The sequence below is a fragment of the Oryzias latipes genome, chromosome 4, assembly GCF_002234675.1.
Source record: "Oryzias latipes chromosome 4, ASM223467v1".
Taxonomy (NCBI): Eukaryota; Metazoa; Chordata; class Actinopteri; order Beloniformes; family Adrianichthyidae; genus Oryzias; species Oryzias latipes.
Window position 1 is genome coordinate 8,254,101 of NC_019862.2, and position 18,337 is coordinate 8,272,437.

An 18,337-nucleotide genomic window follows, 5' to 3' on the forward strand; every position below is an offset into this window, starting at 1 on the left:
GCGACGAGCAGAGTTTATTTCTCTTCTTTCAACTTGGAACAAAGGTCTTCCTTTGTCACCACTTACTGCCATAAATCTTCTGTCTTTTAAAGGTACTTTTAATTCTTTCTTGGACAACCAAGCAAAGCAGGCTTCAGCGAAAGTCTGTGATAAAAATGTGCACAGAAAATATCATCAAAAAAAAACAATACAAACAAAAAAACCTTTTGAATTAAAACGTACGTTCAAAAAGAAAACAACGTTTTTCGTTGTTGCTGAAAATGAAGTATTGGAAGATGTATGTTATAAAAACTGCAACACACTTTAGAAATTTAAAAAATGGTGTTATTTTGTTAAGCCATGAGGCAAAACATTAAGAGTAAACATGCTTATTCTCCAGTTACAGGTGGTAAAATATTATAAGGACACAATATGGGTCAACTTTCTTACTTTTTTACGTCTTTATTGTCTATAAAATGTTTTGCATAAAGGTAGAAAGTAGGAGTGTAACTCTGTGTTTTACCAACGATTCGATTCCTCTCATAATTTGTGGCTGCCTATCCAATTCATAGTCGATATCAGTTCAATTTGATTCCAAATTGATCCAATTCTTAGACCTAAAATCAATCCAGGACATCTTTAGCCGAACTTTAAACCGATGTGACCCAGCGATAAATACCGTCTGAACGGTGCAATTGTTGTTTTCTAGATGTATTTCTTGCAAGATAATCAAGTGTGAATTAAATATGTGTATAAACAATCAATTAAACAAGAATTAATGGCAAATCTATTCACATTTTCATTAAGTTCCACCCACTGTTGTTTTTCCACATGAAAATTAAAACCTACCGTGTCTCAATCCAAATGGTATTTTCTAATATTGATTATTAATTTTAGGAGGATTTTTTTATGGTTTGGGTGGATTTGATTCAATTTGATTGACAACTTGGTTCAGACAGATCAATCTGGTTGGATTGTTGGAATAGAAATCGGTTAATTGTTACACCCCTGGTAGAGTTATCTGTTTTGCTTTCAGCAGTGCAAAATTAGACAGAAATGATTGTAAATTATTTGTTAAAATTGACCTTCTGGAAAGTTTGAAGTACTAATAAGAAGAAGGTACAGGGTACTTTAAAACTACTGATGAAGATGCCAACAGGCTGGTATTATCTTGGGTAAACCATTAGTCCCAAAAAAAGGTACAAATGTTTAGATCACAAAAGTTTTTATGAACTCCAAGCACATTGTTGTTATTTATCTTGAATCCCCTGAAGTGAAATGTGATTCCTATTTTATTTCAGCTAAATTCTTCACAGGTTCAGTAAATTAAAAAAAAGAACATTTTTTAAAGCTGCTTAAAGATGCCCGCCATGTTTTCATGAGATTTGCATTCTTGCAATTCTTCATGCACTGCTGAAAGCTAAGCCATCATTCCTCCTCCTGCAGTACCAGGCATGAAAGGTCTGCTTCACATAACTAACAGTCTTGTTAATCCTATGATTGCAGGTTAAGTACTTCTGAGAGAATTAAACTTTTACTTCAGCTAAATTCCTCTAGTTCATAAAAAGTCATCCAGAATTTCCCTCAGCCTTGGAGCAGTGGGACTAGTTTCAGTTTGGAATGAGCAAAGTCAGCTCGTCCTTCAAATGAAGCAAAAATGTCAGACGGTTAAAAGTTGTGGAAATGTAAAAGTTTTAGAAAAGAGGTGTATACACTATAATGGATCTATTTCTGACACATAATAAAGCACCAGAGAAATTAATATCTTAATACTATGCACGTTTATTTCAGAGGATGTGCCCCAACATGATTTTTTTGGAATTAATGGAATTGCCCCAGTGCAATACTCTTAAATCCTTTTAATTGCGCAAACTGCCACTTTGAGAGGGAAGACGTGACTTGCGGCTCTTGTGCTTACAAGTCCAAATTTCTGATGTGTTCATGAAAATATATTTTAAAACAGGACAATGTGAGGCTAATTTTTGACTAAATTATGTGTCCTAGTATCGTCTTTGCTCAGACAATGGCTATACTGTGCATGTGAGCCTGTTTGCACACTGAACTGACTGAACTCCAGCAGCAGGAGCCCTGCTTGCAAAGTGGATGCCACACTTCTCATGTTTCCCCCGCCTCACTGACCCATTCTTGCTGTCACTCAGCAGCTGCTTTTGAAGATTAGAAGTTGCTGCTGTCTCAGCTGTCAAAATTTTGGTCAAAAGAGCCTGATCATGTTTTTCAGTTGATTTTTCCCCCCTCATGTTTTCTATTATACCCATGAGGAGGAATGCATAATCAAAGCTCGAATGACTACATTTCCTTTTAAACATTAAAGCAAGTCAAACAGCCTTATGTGACCTCAAAGGGTTATGTAAGAAAATACATAATATTCACATTTTTTATAACTGCTGGTGTCACTGAAGCCTCCTTTAACAAGCTGACTGGACCAAATACTTTCAAGCACAAGAGCGCTTAAGATTACGATTTTAAGAAGATTAGTTTAATGAACTCATGATTATAATCTGGATTTTATTTATTTCTAGATGAACTGTTCTGAAGACTGTTTGCAGTTGTGTGTGTATGCAAGCGTTGCTCCATAATTAGTCCAAGGCAGGCATGTCCCTAATCAGACCCCCCACAATTATTATTCAATGGCCCAGTGTTGCCATAAAGCAGTGAGAGAGTGTCCGTTGAGACAACACTAACCGTCACTTTATTGTTGCCTGCAGACTTGCATGTTTGTTCAGTCAAGGCAGGTGGTCTCCTCTGTGAGGTCATGGTGTGCGAAACATAAGGAGAGGAGTCTTTGGAGGGGGTCACCCTCAATCCCAAGGTCTGAGCACAAATCAAAGCAGGGACATCGCAGAAGGAGACGTCAGTTTTTATTTGAAATCATGGTAGGAGGGAACGATTTGTATACTGACATCTTATCTGCTGAATTGATAGTGAATTGGTCAAAAAATTTTAACATTTAAAACTTACACTGTGTTTAGTGCAATTGGATATAAAAATTATTAAAATAAACATTTGAACCCTTTTTTATTTTAATTAACTCAAAGTGTAGAAAATATTGAATTTGTAGATCAACATTTTTGCAATAGAATAATTGCATAAGAATAATGGAATAATAATAATAATTGCAATAGAATAATTACCACAAATAAATGTAGATCCTTCCAGATCATCCTTTGTATACAGTGCCTATGAAAAAATCACATACTCTACAGGTTGCATCACGATGCAAAGAAACAGCCTTCAGTCTGCTGACTGGGAAATTGTTTTCCTTTAGCGCCCCCTGGAGGCTAATCTTGTAGCACAAAAGGCATTTTCAGAATAATTGGTAACACTGTTGCTTTAAAAAAGCTTGACTCTTTAGTTTAAAGAGTTTACACAACACGTGTGAAAAGAAAACAACCAAATAAACAGCAAATATAACCAATTAACAAAAAGTTATTTAATAACCTAATGGTGACTGAGCGATTTACCAATTATAACTACATTTCCTATAATTGCTGATCTTCTTCGACGGAAATGACGTTTACAGACTTCCGCTACATTCAAGGGCACCGCAAAGTCCCGCTGGTGAAATTTAGCTACAACAACACACGTGTGCTGCCAAATACTTCACTAAAGTCGTGGTTTTGAGCTAGATTCGGGTGGACATGGACAGCTTTGGGTCAGACTTTTCATCCGGAGGTTCTGGAGGTAAAATGGACACCGGAACCATCATGGAGCAGGTTAAAGTCCAGATCGCGGTAGCTAATGCACAAGAGCTGCTGCAGGTAAATCAATGGCTGGAGAGTTACTAAGCTAGCAGGGTTTTAGCCTGCGATGGTCATGTTTATATAAACTGATGTTTCTTTTACAGAGAATGACTGATAAATGCTTTAAGAAGTGCATAGGTAAACCTGGGAGTTCTCTGGATAACTCTGAGCAGGTATGTGTGCGTGAGCTTAGCCTTCTAGCTTTGTAGAATAATACACCATGTCTATATATTTTTTACTTTTTTTTTTAAATTAGAACTAGTGGAACCCTAGAATTAATGTGACTTCCATAAAAGTGTAGCATTCTCTAATAATGCTGTTCATCTGTTGGTGTTTTTTACAGAAGTGCATCGCCATGTGCATGGACCGATACATGGATGCCTGGAACACTGTATCCCGGACGTATAACTCCAGACTACAGAAAGAAAGAGCTCGCCTGTGAGCCTCCTTCCCGTCTGCCTTCCCCTGCTGTCTGTGAGGATCTGCTCGGTGCTCCGCTGGAGGTCACAGGCTGTCCACACAGCAGCAATCTCTGCCATAAAACCTCCATGACAGGCAAACAGAGCCTGTGGACTCCTAACCATATTGGTGTCTCTGTGGACAGTTTTACTCTATATTTGAGGGGAAAGTCTCTAAAGTTTCATTATTCCTTCCTGTAGGTTTTACAGCTGTAGTGCTCATAAAACAGGGAAGTTTGTCAAAATAACATGGTGTCACAGATTGCTTGGACATTAAAGTGCAGATTTAGTTTTTCTGTTATAAGCATCCATAAACATGACTCTTTATTTTATTTTTTGTAAATCCATGCTGATGCATATTTAGTTTGAGTTATACTAAAATAAAATAAAAACAGTACACTATTGGTATAAAGTTTTCCCTTTAATGAATTTATTGAATCCTTAAAGTTTTTCTGTAAAAATTCTTTTTACTTCATACAGGCAGTGTTTTTTTTGTATGTCGCAGAAACGTCCACATTTCTTTGCAGAAAAGTGGTTTAGCAGGCAGCCATTACTGCGTAGCAAGTGACTCCAAACTTCATTCATGCTGCCCTTTTTGTGTGTGTGTGCAAGAAACCCCTGCTTTTAATGTTTCCCAGTGAGATTAAAAACTTTTTTTTCACTCTTTTGATCATGGATTTCAGTTTAATAAAAACAGATTTGATCACAGAAAAAAAAACAGCATTTTCAGTCATCAGGAAGACTGAAGGTGAATCTCAGTTTTTTGACATTCACAAGCCTGCAAACAGCCTGATATCAAAATACAGCTGGAGAACAAAACCGTTCTGTTTGACACGTTTTCTAGGTGTCACTCTATATCCCGGCCTCCACAGTGGGGGGCTTGTTCCACAGCTTCGCTCGAGACCCAGCTGCAGTTTGCAGGACAAACTCGGTCCTCTTTTTCCTTTTTAGCAAGCAGACTAAGAGGAATTACTTTCAACAGCAGAAAAAAATAAAAACATTTCTTTTATGTTTATCGTCAATAAAAGCATAAACGTTACAGATGAAATAACATAAGCTGCACTTATCCATCTCAAGTGAAAGAAAATAAATATTTAACCAGAAAAATGCACCAAGAAAAAAACAAAGTACACTTTTGCCCCCGCCAAAAAAAAAAAAAATTGGGGGTGAATTCTGAGAGTTTTTTTTTTTTTTAAATAGTTCATATTCTGTGAGTCATAATGTAATGTTTTGATTGCAGGAAATCACGTGTCTAAATGCACTGATGTCAGATACCCCAACAAGTTTTTCTGTTCACCTGTATATGCTCTCAAGTCTGTGGCTGACTGGAGATTACTAAGAAATCCACACAGAATAATAAAAATGCATGACATTTTTTGGAAAGGACAATAAATAAATGTAATAAATACTTTTAGTCGTGCAATGTGGTGGCTAAAGTTTTGTAACCTTTTGACTATAACAAAGTTCAGACAAATGCACAGTAGTAAAAACAGCACCCATAACCAGTTGGCTGCGCAAATTCAGCAGTTTAAACTGAAAATGCTTGTGCCTGGCCTCTGCCATGACTTTGGTCCTTGTACAGTACAGTTTGTGAGGAAAATTCATCAGTAGAAATCTCTGAGCTCTCAGGAGGAGTGTGTTGCCCCCCTTCTTTTAGAAGGGCAGGTATTTTGATATCCACTTCCTGACCGATGTCACACGAGTGTAAACCCCTGGAAAGCCAACTCGTCCGCACCCGTGACCCCAGCTCGTCACTCCGGCAATAAACCACCGGCCAGAGAGGTCACGGCAAGTCAGGGGCCCCCCAGAATCACCCTGGATCATTTAGAAGAGAGGAGAGGAAAAACAAGCCAGAAATTAAAGGTTGTGTTCAAATTCTTTCATGTTTTCCTTTTATTTATTTTTTTTAGGGCTGTCCAGATCTACTATTCTGAAATCCAGTGCCCTAGAAATTTTCCAGAAGTGCTCACTTGACTGACGAATAAAGACCACAATGCATTGCGTTTGACGTTTTTTCCTGTGAAAACTGTTTAATAAACAATGTTTTCATCATAAATAGTGGCAACAGTGGATTCATAAAAGGCTTCGTAAAATCTTCATATTTATTAGGATTTTACTTCAGAAAATTGGTGACATCATATTTGCTGTATTTTAAAAAAAAAGTAGTGATCAAGGTGTCCGAATTGCTTTTAAAATCCAAGGCAGTAGATAATCCCGCACTAGTAGGGAGGGAATCTGGATATAGTAACCAAAATATCATAATTCTGTTCCTATTTACATAAAGGAGAGTAAAAAAGCGAGTCAAAGACAATTAATTGCATGACAGGGTCCTCAAACGTAGGTAAAAATCTGTATTGTATTGTCATCCAATCATTTTATTTAATGAAGCTCCACTTCTAAAGACATCAAACGTTATAATCCAGCAGATTATAACATTTAAAGAAATAGGAGCGACCTCCTCTTGACTTTGGCTAGAGAGGTGAGATAGAGCGGGTTGGGTATAGAGCGAGGTGAAAACTCAAGAGCTGGCACTCTGAACACTGCGGTGTCCAGGAAAAAGATTTCATCCAGCGAATCTTACCAAACAGGTGTCTCTGCCTCCCTCCATGAGGCCAGCACACATCATGTTCTGAGTCAGCGCATCTCCATAGGAGAGCTGGCAGTCTGCCTGCTCAATGATCTTCACTTCAGCTTTCTGCAGCAAGTTGGCAAGCGAACCTGTGGAAATATACAAGTTTTAAGATGATGCCATCTGTGGGATCAAAACTAGTGAGATGAGAAGTTTTGGTTCAGATAAGAACAACAACAGCAATAAAAAAATACAAGTGCAGGTTACATTCATACTTTACTGCGACAAATTTTTCTCATTTCAGATCTCATTTATGAGTAATCACAGTCAGGACGAGGCCGCCATTTTTAATCATCTAGATTTATTTTTCTTCTTTATTTTCTACTCAATGTATTACTTGATATCTGAAAGGGTTTTGCTATAACTATGTTTTGTAATTTTTTTTATTGTAGCAATCAGTTATTTTCAATTATTGAAACAAACCAAAAAACAAAATAAACAGGTGTAACAAATGTATATCTCTCTGTATATAAAACTGTGAAGTTTTCCATTGGTTCCCTATGTATTTATTTACTTATTTATAAAAAGCCAAATATGACCTGACCATTGCTTCTTGTTTCTGCCACAGTGTGTGACAGAAATATCAATGAGAGAATTAAAAAAATCAAAAAAGTGGTAATAATTATGCACAACTGCCACTAATATGAGCACATTTCTGTGTAATGCCAATAATAGCTTCGTTTAGCCCAACAGGAGCATTGTTTTTCTGCTTTCTAAGACAAAACAAAAACCTTAAAGAACCAATCCGATCATCTTTTGATTTAAAAATAAGAGCATTCCCAGTGATCTTTTAATTTTGATGCCAATTTGAGCCAAAAAAAACCCAACCTGTGCCGCTTTTCAAAGCCACAATTTCTGCAGAGCGGTAGGAGTTTATGAGAAACTCGCCTTTGAGTTGTGGTTGATACTGTTGGTGTGGAAGTAAGCCTGCACTTATTTCCCATGATTCCTTTGTTTGGTCTGTCTCCCGCTAGCTTACAGCCCCTCCCAAACCCAAGCTAACATTAGCGGTATACCAAATATGGCAAGCAATATTGGAGCTATCTAGCCATACAGTTTTAAGCCGGATACCAGTTCGGACGAGGAAAACAAAGATGTGCATGCATCTTTTTTTGTCTGTAAGTGGATGAATCAGAAAGGAGCAGAGCAGGGAGGCTCTTCCATCCCGCTTTCTACGTCACAGCTGAGGTTTTTTATTCATCTGCTCCTGATTTACCACGATTAGAATAAAGAAATACTCAGAAATGCAGTTTTAATCTTGAATTATTTTATCTATATCCTCCATCATGAGAAAAATGCTACAAAAAACATGTTAAAGACACGGAGTGGGTCTTTCAACCATTATTGCGTTTTTTACTTGTTTTTACGTCAAAACACTTCCAGTTTGTTCTTTTAGCAGCTTCACCTCTGATTTGGTCAAAGGCTGAGTTTACGGCTCATCTCTCACCTCCTTCCTTCATGGACCCCCAGCCTGCGATGTAGCACTCTGCGTTCTGCAGGAAGCTGTGCACGGGAGACGGAAGACACGCAGTCTGGATGGTGTAGGACATGGGGGCGGGGACTGCCAGCTCCAGCAAAGCAACATCATGATCCATGCGAGTGCCGTTGAACTCTGGATGAATGATAACCCTTTGGATGGGGATGACCAGGGCCCCCGCTCCAGATCGCAGAACCGAGCCAAGGCTTACAGCCCAATCTGTGGGACTGGGGTCACTGAACGAGAGTTTTGAATGAAACTCAGAGCTGATCAAACTCATATGCATTAACGTTGTAGTACCTTTTAAAACAATGTGCTGCAGTCAGTAACCACTTATTGTGAATGAGCGTGGCCCCACAGCGGTAAAGTCTTTGGTGCTGCAGGATGCCAATCCAAGGCCACTCTCCTTTCCGAGCTGTAACTCCACCGACGATCTTCTGAGGACCCAGCGCTGGACGCAGGCCGCAGTCTGGACAGCAAAAAAAACACTTCACAACCAGTGTTCCTCAAGCTGAGCATAAGTTACCCTCCATCCAGAGGAACCTACCACAGTTTCTTTCATCCGCCCCATTGGAGCAGTCAGGGACTCCGTCACACTCAGGGTTCACTTTGGTAATACACAACGCAGAGCTGCACTGGAAGCTTTCACTGCAGTTTATTGCTGTAATGCATAATGGATACTACAGTGAAACTACCATCTGTTCTAACTTTCCTTGTCACAAGAATATGAACAAATAATGCACAAAATAAATAGGCAAGAAATGGGGCTTTAGTAAAATGAACCAAAAAATTTAAGCATGCTAATTTTTCAAGTTTAGAAACTCCTAAAATAACTCAAATTTTAAGTGTAAGACAAAACACCACTTCACTAAAAAATAAGTTACAAAATAAAAGCTAAATTTAACGCTTAAAGGAAGCGACACGAAACAAAAAGATCCAAAGAGAGATGTAATAATTAGATTTAACCCTTAACCCCTATATTTATTTCCAGCTATAATAAAATAATCACTACTGTTTGCATTAAAATCCATCAACATCACAAATCATATATATTTTGCATAAATTGTTAAGAGAAGTAGTTTATCTGAAATTAAGAGCTTTGTGCCTTATAACAAATGAAAAGCGCTTAACAAATACATATAGTCTGACGTTTAAAATAAAGAGAGATGTGGTGACAAAATGAAACATGAAGTGGAAATCACTGCCTAAATTCAGAGGCTCCTCCTTCTAAAGCATCTAAAGTAAATTAATGTCACAACATCACGCAAATCTCACAATTGCTTCAAGAGGTATCAATATAAGCATGTTAAACAAAGACTGGAAAGAGAGACGGCCTAAAAATCCAGTATTTTGAGGAATTCCAATCAAACAGTTCATAGAATCTGAAGAAATCCCTGTGCGTAGGGGAACAGGGAGGAGCCAACTTTAAATGACTTTGATCTTAAGGCTCTTAAGCTAAATGTAGAAGGAGCATATAAATAAATATTTATTGCACAAGTGAACTTTCATCTATTACAATTGGAAAACACAGGGTGCAGTTGTATTTGAAACGGTTAATTTTTGCATTTTCATACAAAAAAAAGTTATGTGAGCAATTTCTGCATCAAAGCAAAAGAAAACTGACTTATTTGAGAATTTACCAATTCAGCTTAATTATCTGGATTTCAGACGGTAAAAACCGGCAAAGCCTAGAAAAAGTTCTTTACTTATAGATGTTGCCTGTTGTTACAGTATAACAATGTATTTGCTTTAACTTTCTTTCAATTTTCAGAATATTTTTCTGTTTTCTGTGTTGTCTTCAGAGCTCCAGCATTGGAAATTTTATGGCTAAAAGGTGACATTACCAGGTGTCTGTTCAGAAGACACTTCCCAGGACACCGACAGGTTAGCGGAGGTGGCTTGCGTCAGAGCGGGGACGGTGGGAAGAGGCTGCATGTAATCGTGCACCATGCTGGGATCCGTGTGCCTCAAAATCCAGTTCCGCAGTTTGGTAATGCGGGAGTATACCCCAGGTCGGTTGATCTGGGCACAGCCCACACCCCAGCTCACCACGCCAGCCAGGAAGAACTTCCCTGGGGCCCCCTCACACACCAAAGGCCCCCCAGAGTCACCCTGTGAGGGACGTGAGATTGATTTTAAAATCCATGGGTGTGTTTTAAACCAATGAGCAGCATAAGCAAAGTTGCATCCTCTCATGAAGGATTTCTGCTTTTTGAGCAGTAATTCTTCATGGTCCTGCAGACCATCAGGATGAGATCATAAATAGATGACATTGAAGTCTTTCAACACCATTAACATGGATTCATGACTTTAAAAAAACCGCTATTCTCCTGAAAAATGAAACAAACAATCCATGTAAGAAAAAGTAACATGAAAGCGCAGCAGAGACAGCACCAACCTGACAAGAGTCCACTTTGCCTTGTAGGAATCCAGCACACATCATGAGGTCACTCACAGCCCCGTTGTATGCAGAGGATTTGTTGCACTCCTTGGTGTCAATGATTTTTACCACAGCTTTCTGCAGTGTTGAAGGCAACGAGACTGCGGAGTAGAAGAGCTCAGTGATCACTTCCCACCCACCCACCCACCCATCCACCCATCCACCCATCCACCCATCCATCCATCCACCCATCCATCCACCCATCCACCCATCCACCCATCCATCCACCCATCCACCCATCCACCCATCCACCCATCCACCCACCCGTCCATCCACCCATCCACCCACCCATCCACCCATCCACCCATCCATCCACCCATCCACCCATCCACCCATCCATCCACCCATCCACCCATCCATCACTTTTCTAACCACGCCGAATCCCGTCTGCGATCAGACAGTTGCTGGAGCCTATCCCAACCACTTATGGGAAAAAGCAGGTGCCACCCTGGACAAATTGTAAGATTGCTCACCACCCAGAACACATATTACACACATACGGTAACAGTGTACTTAGTTTTACATTGCTAATTACATTTCAGTATATATTGGCATATTTCTACATAAAAGTCCCATTCGTCCGTGTTGTCATTTCTTTATTTTCTTTAGACCGGTTTATGCATTAGCTTAAACCAAAAATAATTCCATCCTATGTAGAGATTTTTGTAAAAATAAGTTTGTAACTCCCAGAAACTTCTTAAATCCAACATGTTTGCACGTTATGCGCTAGGCCTGCACAATATACCGCAAATTTATCGTTATCGCAATATCAAGCTCTGCAATATGCACATCGCAAAAGACAGTGAAAATCGCAATAAATCGTAAACCTCAAATGTGTTATTACAACCTTATGGCAGCTTGAAGCATTTAACGAATCAAATAAATCCCTTTATGCATTTGACCAATCAGATGGACGCCTTCACCTTGTTGACCAATCGGATGGAGGCCTATTATGTTAGATGTTTGTCTCCTATGTCAACGAGGGTCATTTGGAGTATAATTTTGAAACTGTTGCAATTTAATGGGAATGATGTTTTTGTTTATTTTGTTATTTGTTTATTTACCGCAAATCATATCTTTATCGCAATATTAATCTTAAATATCGCATATCGCGAGTTTTCCTCATATCGTGCAGCCCTATTATGCGCTGTCGCAGCACGACATTAAAATTGATATTTTAATCCCAGTTAATTTTGAAATACAAAAAAAAAAAAAAAGAAACTGTAGAGCTGTTTTGCCACCATGGACCTCCAAAATGTTCATAATTTAATAAAACATAGGTAATTACATAATAACAGTAATTGAAATCTTTCTTCTTCTATTATGTTAAAGTAAAAATTATTTTGATAATATATATATATATATATGTGTGTGTGTATATATATATGTGTATATAGATAGATAGATAGATAGATAGATAGATAGATAGATAGATAGATAGATAGATAGATAGATAGATAGATAGATAGATAGATAGATAGATAGATAGATAGATAGATAGATAGATAGATAGATAGATAGATAGATAGATAGATAGATAGATAGATAGATAGATAGATAGATAGATAGATAGATAGATAGATAGATAGATAGATAGATAGATAGATAGATAGATAGATATAGATAGACATGTTATTTATGTTGATTTTTCAAAATCTTCTGACGTTTCTTTTTAATAGCAAATTCTTTTTCATTCTGGTTTAAATACTTCATGATGACATTCATCAGCTCAGTGACCTTCGACACTTATTGGGAGGTAGAATGAAAATGAGCATTTAGGCGGCTCCAACCACTCCAACCAAAAAATGCTTTGATAGGATAAAAATCGAGTTCTTAAAGCAATAGTAAAACATTTCAGAATAACAATGATGTCAATTCAAAAATAAATATTATTATTGCTGATTGTTTGATTTTACAATCTATTGAAAAATAAATAAATAAATATAAACATTTTAAAACTCCATCGGCTCCATTAGCTCCGTTTTAGCCTGACCTCCTTCATCCATGCTCCCGAGGAGTTAGCACGCAGACTTACAGCTGAACTCGTTTAAGGCGCCCCAGCCGGACACAACGCAGTTCTGGCTGGGTGGAAAGACGTGCGACGCAGCAGGAATGCAGATCGGTTGGATGTGGGGGCTGAAGCTCAGGGGGCTCTCCAGCTCCAGCACGGACACGTCGTTGTTGGAGGTCTCTGGATCATACGCTGGATCCACAACTATTGACTTGATGTTTACTATTTTAGACCCGACCTCGTCCCCTTTTCTCTGGCTGGCTCCAACCAGAGCTGTCCAGTCTTTGGGGTCATTTTCTCTAGAACAGGAAAAACAAAATCCTCCTGAATTGTATTCCCAAAAAAATCCATACTCTTCTACACTACATTTCTTTTGATTCTCATCAGGACAAATCCACGCCTACCTCTCAAAGCAGTGTGCAGCACTGACCAGCCAGCGGTCGCTGAGGATGGAGGCTCCACAGGTGTGAAGACCGTGGAACCTCAGACTGACCTGCCAAGGAATCTCCCCCAGGTGAGCATCAACCCCGCCCACAATCCGACTCTCCACAGCCGGCCGGGAACCGCACGCTGACGGGAACCATGAGCATTTCATGCAAACAGAAGGGTTTTTGCAAAGAAAAAAGTAAAACAAAAACTCCTTATATTTATAATCAACTTAGCAAAATACCTAAAATCTGAAATTATATTATTGAGAGAAAGGGGCTAGTTTTTTTCTTGTTTTTTTCTTTTTACCACAGTGAGCTTCATCGGATTCATCTGCACAGTCTGGGATGAAGTCACACTCTGGGTTTATTTTGGTGACACACTCTCCATCGTCACAGGTGAAAGCCGTGGCTGGACAACTGGCTGCAATTTGCAGAGTTGAGGGAAATCAATACAAGGGGCAAGAAGGAAAAGAATCGCATTAGAATGAGCATAAAAAACAACACACGCCAAACTTTAAAAATAAAAGCATCGTCATACAGCAAAGTCACACTAAATTAAAAATAATGTTCTTTTTCAGAGGTCTAACGGTTGAAGGCGTAAAATCCAGCACAACTTCACACAAATCAGCAGGATGATGAGCGCTGCTTATCAATGAGGATCTGATTACGAGAAGGGCTGAGATTAGAAAAATTCTGAAAGTGGGGGTGGATTTGAGCAGAGTTTTGAGGGAGGAAAATACAAAAGGAAACTGTTTCAATATAGTTTGGAATAGATGAGTTTAACTTACATAAAAATCACATGTTTGTGGATTTTTTTACATGTTCTTTGGCATTTTTTTAATCAAATTGTTGTGAATGAGGAGCAAAAAAAAAAGAATAGTTGGAAAAAAAAGAGTGTATTTGTGACATAAAAAATGTCCGTCTTTAATTTCCTCATCTGACTCAAATCTGTACGGCTGGATAGCTTCAATATTGCTCGCCCTTTTTGTTGCACTGATAGTGTTAGGTTGGGGTTTGAGGGGCTGTAAGATAGTGGGAGAATGTGTAAACAGAGTGCTCTCAGCAACGGGGAGGGGGCTGAGGTTGTTTTACCCCCTACTTGGGGGTGAATTTCTACTGAACTACTGCCGCTCTGCAGAAACTATGTCCTAGAAAATGACACAAGTTGGCATAATCATAATTAGAAGACCACTGGGAACACTTTGAAAATAGATCAAAAGATGATCAGAGTGGGTTTTTTAAAGGAAACGGAACTTCTGGTGTTGAAACTGATTGATTTCATATATTTTTAACCACAAGTGAACAAAAGTTTTTCCAAAAAAAAGTTTTTCCAACAGTTAACATACCCATTTTTGCGTCTCCGACTGCATAAAACGACTTTCCTCTGGCTCCTGTCATGAGGCAGGAAAAGTGGCATCAAACAGCTGTTTGCCGCTCATACCGTCTCCTCCACAGGCGACTCATAACACACCCAATAAAAAGACGGCGCTGATGGCCCCGAAGCCCGGCACCTCCAGAGGTTTCCCCTGCATGACGGAGCTGAAGCCTGCCCTCAGCAGGTCCCGGACAAAGTTGTATGAAAACTGCTGGATTCTGGACACCATGAAGATGAGTCTGACTGTCGCGATCACGTCACCGTTGGTGTTGCTGAGAAAACAAACATTTCAGAGTCCGTCTCTGGTTGTTTTTCAGCGTTTAGTCACTTCAGCCCATGTGGCTCTTACCCATAAGCGATAATGCTGCATTCCTTATAGTTATTTGATACCGATGAGGCAATGAAGATATTTTTAATCTAAAAAACAAAATAAAAAAACACGTTCATGAATGACATGGGCCCTTTTCTTCAAACACAAGGCCATAATGCAAACTGACTAGACCTTTGATTTTAGAGATGAGGAGAGTATGATGGTGAAAGCCGAGTTCTCGTCCTCCAGATCAGGAGTGTACTCCAAACCCTTGAGTTCAACCGTCTCAATGAAATGCTGCGGCTCCTGCAGCAGGTACGCTAGCAGTCATAGATGGAGGAAGGTTAGCTGTGAAAAATGGCTTCTGCGAAGATTTAAGAAAAACAAAGTACTCACCTATAACAAAGCCCACACCGATACCTACGAGTAGGAAGAAGATAATGCAGGCGATGAAGATGCTCTTGTTGGAGCCATTGCTGGGTGAAGCAGATGGGGCTCCTCTTTCATCCTTCTTCACCTCCATGTTCGATTACAGCAGCAACCTTTACGGCTCACGCTATCATAATGCCTGAAACAATGAACATAAGCAGTGATCACTGCTGCAGCATGACTGGGCTGCTGGTTTGAGATCCAACATTTTTCCTGTTTTGATCTATGATTTGTGAGAGATGATGTGCTGTGGGAACTTAATACATTTCTCAATAATTAGTATAAAACAGCTACTTTATCCCTCTATTGTGGCTCTTTGGCTTTGAAGAGAAGAAATGAAAATGCTTTGAATCAATGATGGGTTTGTTAATTATTATTATTATTGTTATTTTTATTTAACCATTATTTATCCAGGCAAGACAGATTAAGAAAAGACATTCTTATTTTTAACTGTGGCCTGGCAAAAGGCTAGACCTTTTGAGAAACAAACAAACAAAAAAATACAGTTAAAATAACTGTAACTAACTCTGCTGCATCAGGACAGAATGTATTTTATTTTGAAAGGAACTTGTGTGCTGCTGACAGACTAAAATAAATTGTTATATGTTAAAAAAATATAGCAGAGTTATCTTTACATTAAGGTAAAAATTTAGAAGCTTTGTATTATAAATAAATAGCTTAATGGCCACAAAAATGGCCAGTTAGAAAATGACCTAAATGGCTCTTTTTGCATTAAAAGTTGCAGAATTCTGGATTAAAAAAAAAAAAATTCACATTGACAGGATGTTAGCTTTCTTTTCACACAAACATTGAGAAGATGAAAAATCATTAAATGTTTTTTTATTCTTATTACAGACACTTTAACACGAATGATCATATATAGTTATTAGAAACTGCAGAATTTCTTGTTATACTTGGTACTGGTGGTGCCTTGTCCTTTTCATCAAGTAAAAGTGAGCTCAAAAAAAGTTTAAATAAATAAATAAATAAAACAAATCTAAACCACTTTGCTCATGAAACCCTTTTTGACTCAAAATTATTTCATTTGGACAAACATCTCCTAGAAAAAGTTCCTTTCCTTTTTTCTTCTTCAAATAAAGTGCTGTTAGCTTCTGTTTAGGAAAGTCTTGCTCAGTGTTGGACATGCCGTATGTTGCTCACTAGTGTTGGTAATCTCACTACAAAAATGCTTCCAAAGAGTTTTTATTGCCTTGAACTCGTTTTAAAAATGGAAATAATAAAATAGTACAACTGTGGTCTAGATCAGTGTTTTTTCAACCACAGTACACTAGTGTGTGCCATGAGAAACTGCTGGGAAATATTTAATTTCTTCTAAAAAATTTTTTTATCTACCATTAGCAGAAAATCAGATGTGTGTTCATCCAAACAGGCTCAGGTTCACACCGAGAAAGCAGTAAAATGAAAGATCAAAAAATACTTTGTTTATTTGGTTGTTGTTCAAGGCATTTTGATAGGAGTGACAGTAAATTGTTGATACAAACTACAAAGTTTCATTACAGTTACATTTTTGGTTGGTGCTGTGCCTTGAAATTTCTTTTTTATCAAGAAAGAATTGAACCTTGACTCAAAGAAGGTTAAAAAATATACAGGTTTAGATCATTGTCATCCAAAACACCTGACTCATGGAACCATTTTTTAACCAAAATATCACTTTGTTTTTATTTTTTACAAATCCCTCATTAAAAGCATTAAATGATATTTTCAAGACAAAACAAATGTTTCTTTAATTCAGATGACTTCTTAAATCAAGTGTTTTTAGTTTCTGTTTCTTAAATTCTTAACTAGAATAAAGTATTCTAATCTAGGACAGTTTGTTACCGATACGAAGCCCATCGAGACGGCTGTTGTTGTGAATTTGGGCTATACAAATAAAATTGAATTGAATTGAATTGAATTTGTTTGTAAAGAGTTTTTATTGGACAATTTAAACTCTAAGACCTGGCCTCAAAATGCGTGGACATCACATTTTGTGTTATTATTACAATAGCAGTTAATTCTGCTATCAGAGCCCAAATAACAAAGAGAAATAAAAAATATCTCTAAATCAGAAAAGAGTTTAAGATGTTAAACAAATCCAGATAAAATGTAAACTTATTCTGATATTTCTGTCTTCAACTGGTTCAGTTGTTTTAGATCTGTAAAAATAAGATTACGCCTGAGTTCATAAACTGGGAAGATTTTAAAGATAACTTGAGTTATCCCTGTCATCCTAATGCTGAAGTGCCCTTAAGCACTTAGAAAGGTTAGGTGGCATCACCAAAGGAAAGATGCTATAAGGGCTGAAACTAATGCTAAATTCTGAGCTCCAAAGTGATCAGATAACACCAACATGCTGCTTAAGAAATCTAAAACTCCCAGGAATTAGTGGAAGTTCTTTTATTTTTGCTCCATCCTAAATGTAATTTGAAGGACTAAATGTTCTCACTGCAATATGGAAGGAAAATATTCCGTTACATGGAGAGCCAGACCTTTTTTTTTATTCCAGGGTTTAATCCGGAATAAAACATTTTGAAGTAATCTGAACAGGATTGAAACCCTCAGAGACGGTTCTGCTCTGAGGCGCACAGGTAAGAAAAAGTAAACTAATCCCTGGAGGCCATTAAAGGTCGACGGTCACAAACCACAAGAAAAAAATCACCAAGTTACTTTTAGAAACATTTTTACTTAATTGAAAGTGTTTTTTTGTTGTCGTTCTGGTGACAAACAGGATGGGTTTCTGATGGAAAACTCACCTCTTTGTCCTCTCATCGCTCTGAAGGTTTGACCAGGGCGCGCGCTCCTCTCAGCCGAACCTCCGCGAGGAGACGGGCCGGCGGGTCCGCTATATGCTCCACCTGATCCGGGGCGTGCCGAGCCTCTCCCGAACTCAGTCACTCGGTGTTGTTGACTCAGAAACGGCAGCTTGAGCTGCAGGAATCCCCGTCTCCTCCCAGCTCCATCCGCTGGGATCCCGTTGGCCACACCTCAGTGTGTCCAGGAGCTCCAGGTAAACAGGTGAGTGCCTCACCTGACCAAAGAT

At 38.4% G+C, this 18,337-nt stretch overlaps 2 protein-coding genes across 2 annotated transcripts; one reads left to right on the forward strand and one right to left on the reverse strand.

The window, feature by feature from the left end:
• The first annotated feature begins 3,509 nt into the window (after positions 1 to 3,509).
• On the forward strand, positions 3,510 to 4,862 carry timm13 (translocase of inner mitochondrial membrane 13). Its single transcript, XM_004067711.4, has 3 exons — positions 3,510 to 3,758; positions 3,845 to 3,913; positions 4,084 to 4,862. Exons 1-3 carry the CDS (start codon positions 3,639 to 3,641, stop codon positions 4,180 to 4,182), a joined length of 288 nt encoding a protein of 95 aa, XP_004067759.1. The 5' UTR covers positions 3,510 to 3,638; the 3' UTR covers positions 4,183 to 4,862.
• A 6-nt stretch (positions 4,863 to 4,868) lies between these two features.
• On the reverse strand, positions 4,869 to 18,256 carry tmprss9 (transmembrane serine protease 9). The gene is made up of 16 exons (XM_023954127.1): positions 18,051 to 18,256; positions 15,265 to 15,436; positions 15,061 to 15,188; positions 14,908 to 14,975; positions 14,655 to 14,830; positions 14,530 to 14,574; positions 13,491 to 13,604; positions 13,160 to 13,325; positions 12,780 to 13,054; positions 10,703 to 10,845; positions 10,149 to 10,416; positions 8,852 to 8,965; positions 8,605 to 8,773; positions 8,275 to 8,540; positions 6,780 to 6,916; positions 4,869 to 6,013 (listed from the first exon to the last, which is right to left on the reverse strand). Exons 2-16 carry the CDS (start codon positions 15,389 to 15,391, stop codon positions 5,852 to 5,854), a joined length of 2,358 nt encoding a protein of 785 aa, XP_023809895.1. The 5' UTR covers positions 15,392 to 15,436; positions 18,051 to 18,256; the 3' UTR covers positions 4,869 to 5,851.
• Positions 18,257 to 18,337: the final 81 nt, after the last annotated feature.

Excerpts from the sequence above, each read along its gene's own strand:
- timm13 (XM_004067711.4), top strand. The coding sequence starts at position 3,639 with ATGGACAGCTTTGGGTCAGACTTTTCATCCGGAGGTTCTGGAGGTAAA. Across the intron at positions 3,759-3,844 it reads ATGCACAAGAGCTGCTGCAG|AGAATGACTGATAAATGCTT; the intron begins GTAAATCAATGG and ends TTTCTTTTACAG. Across the intron at positions 3,914-4,083 it reads CTCTGGATAACTCTGAGCAG|AAGTGCATCGCCATGTGCAT; the intron begins GTATGTGTGCGT and ends TGTTTTTTACAG.
- tmprss9 (XM_023954127.1), bottom strand. The coding sequence starts at position 15,391 with ATGGAGGTGAAGAAGGATGAAAGAGGAGCCCCATCTGCTTCACCCAGC. Across the intron at positions 14,831-14,907 it reads TGCAGCATTATCGCTTATGG|CAACACCAACGGTGACGTGA; the intron begins GTAAGAGCCACA and ends TTGTTTTCTCAG. Across the intron at positions 10,417-10,702 it reads GCAAAGTGGACTCTTGTCAG|GGTGACTCTGGGGGGCCTTT; the intron begins GTTGGTGCTGTC and ends CGTCCCTCACAG.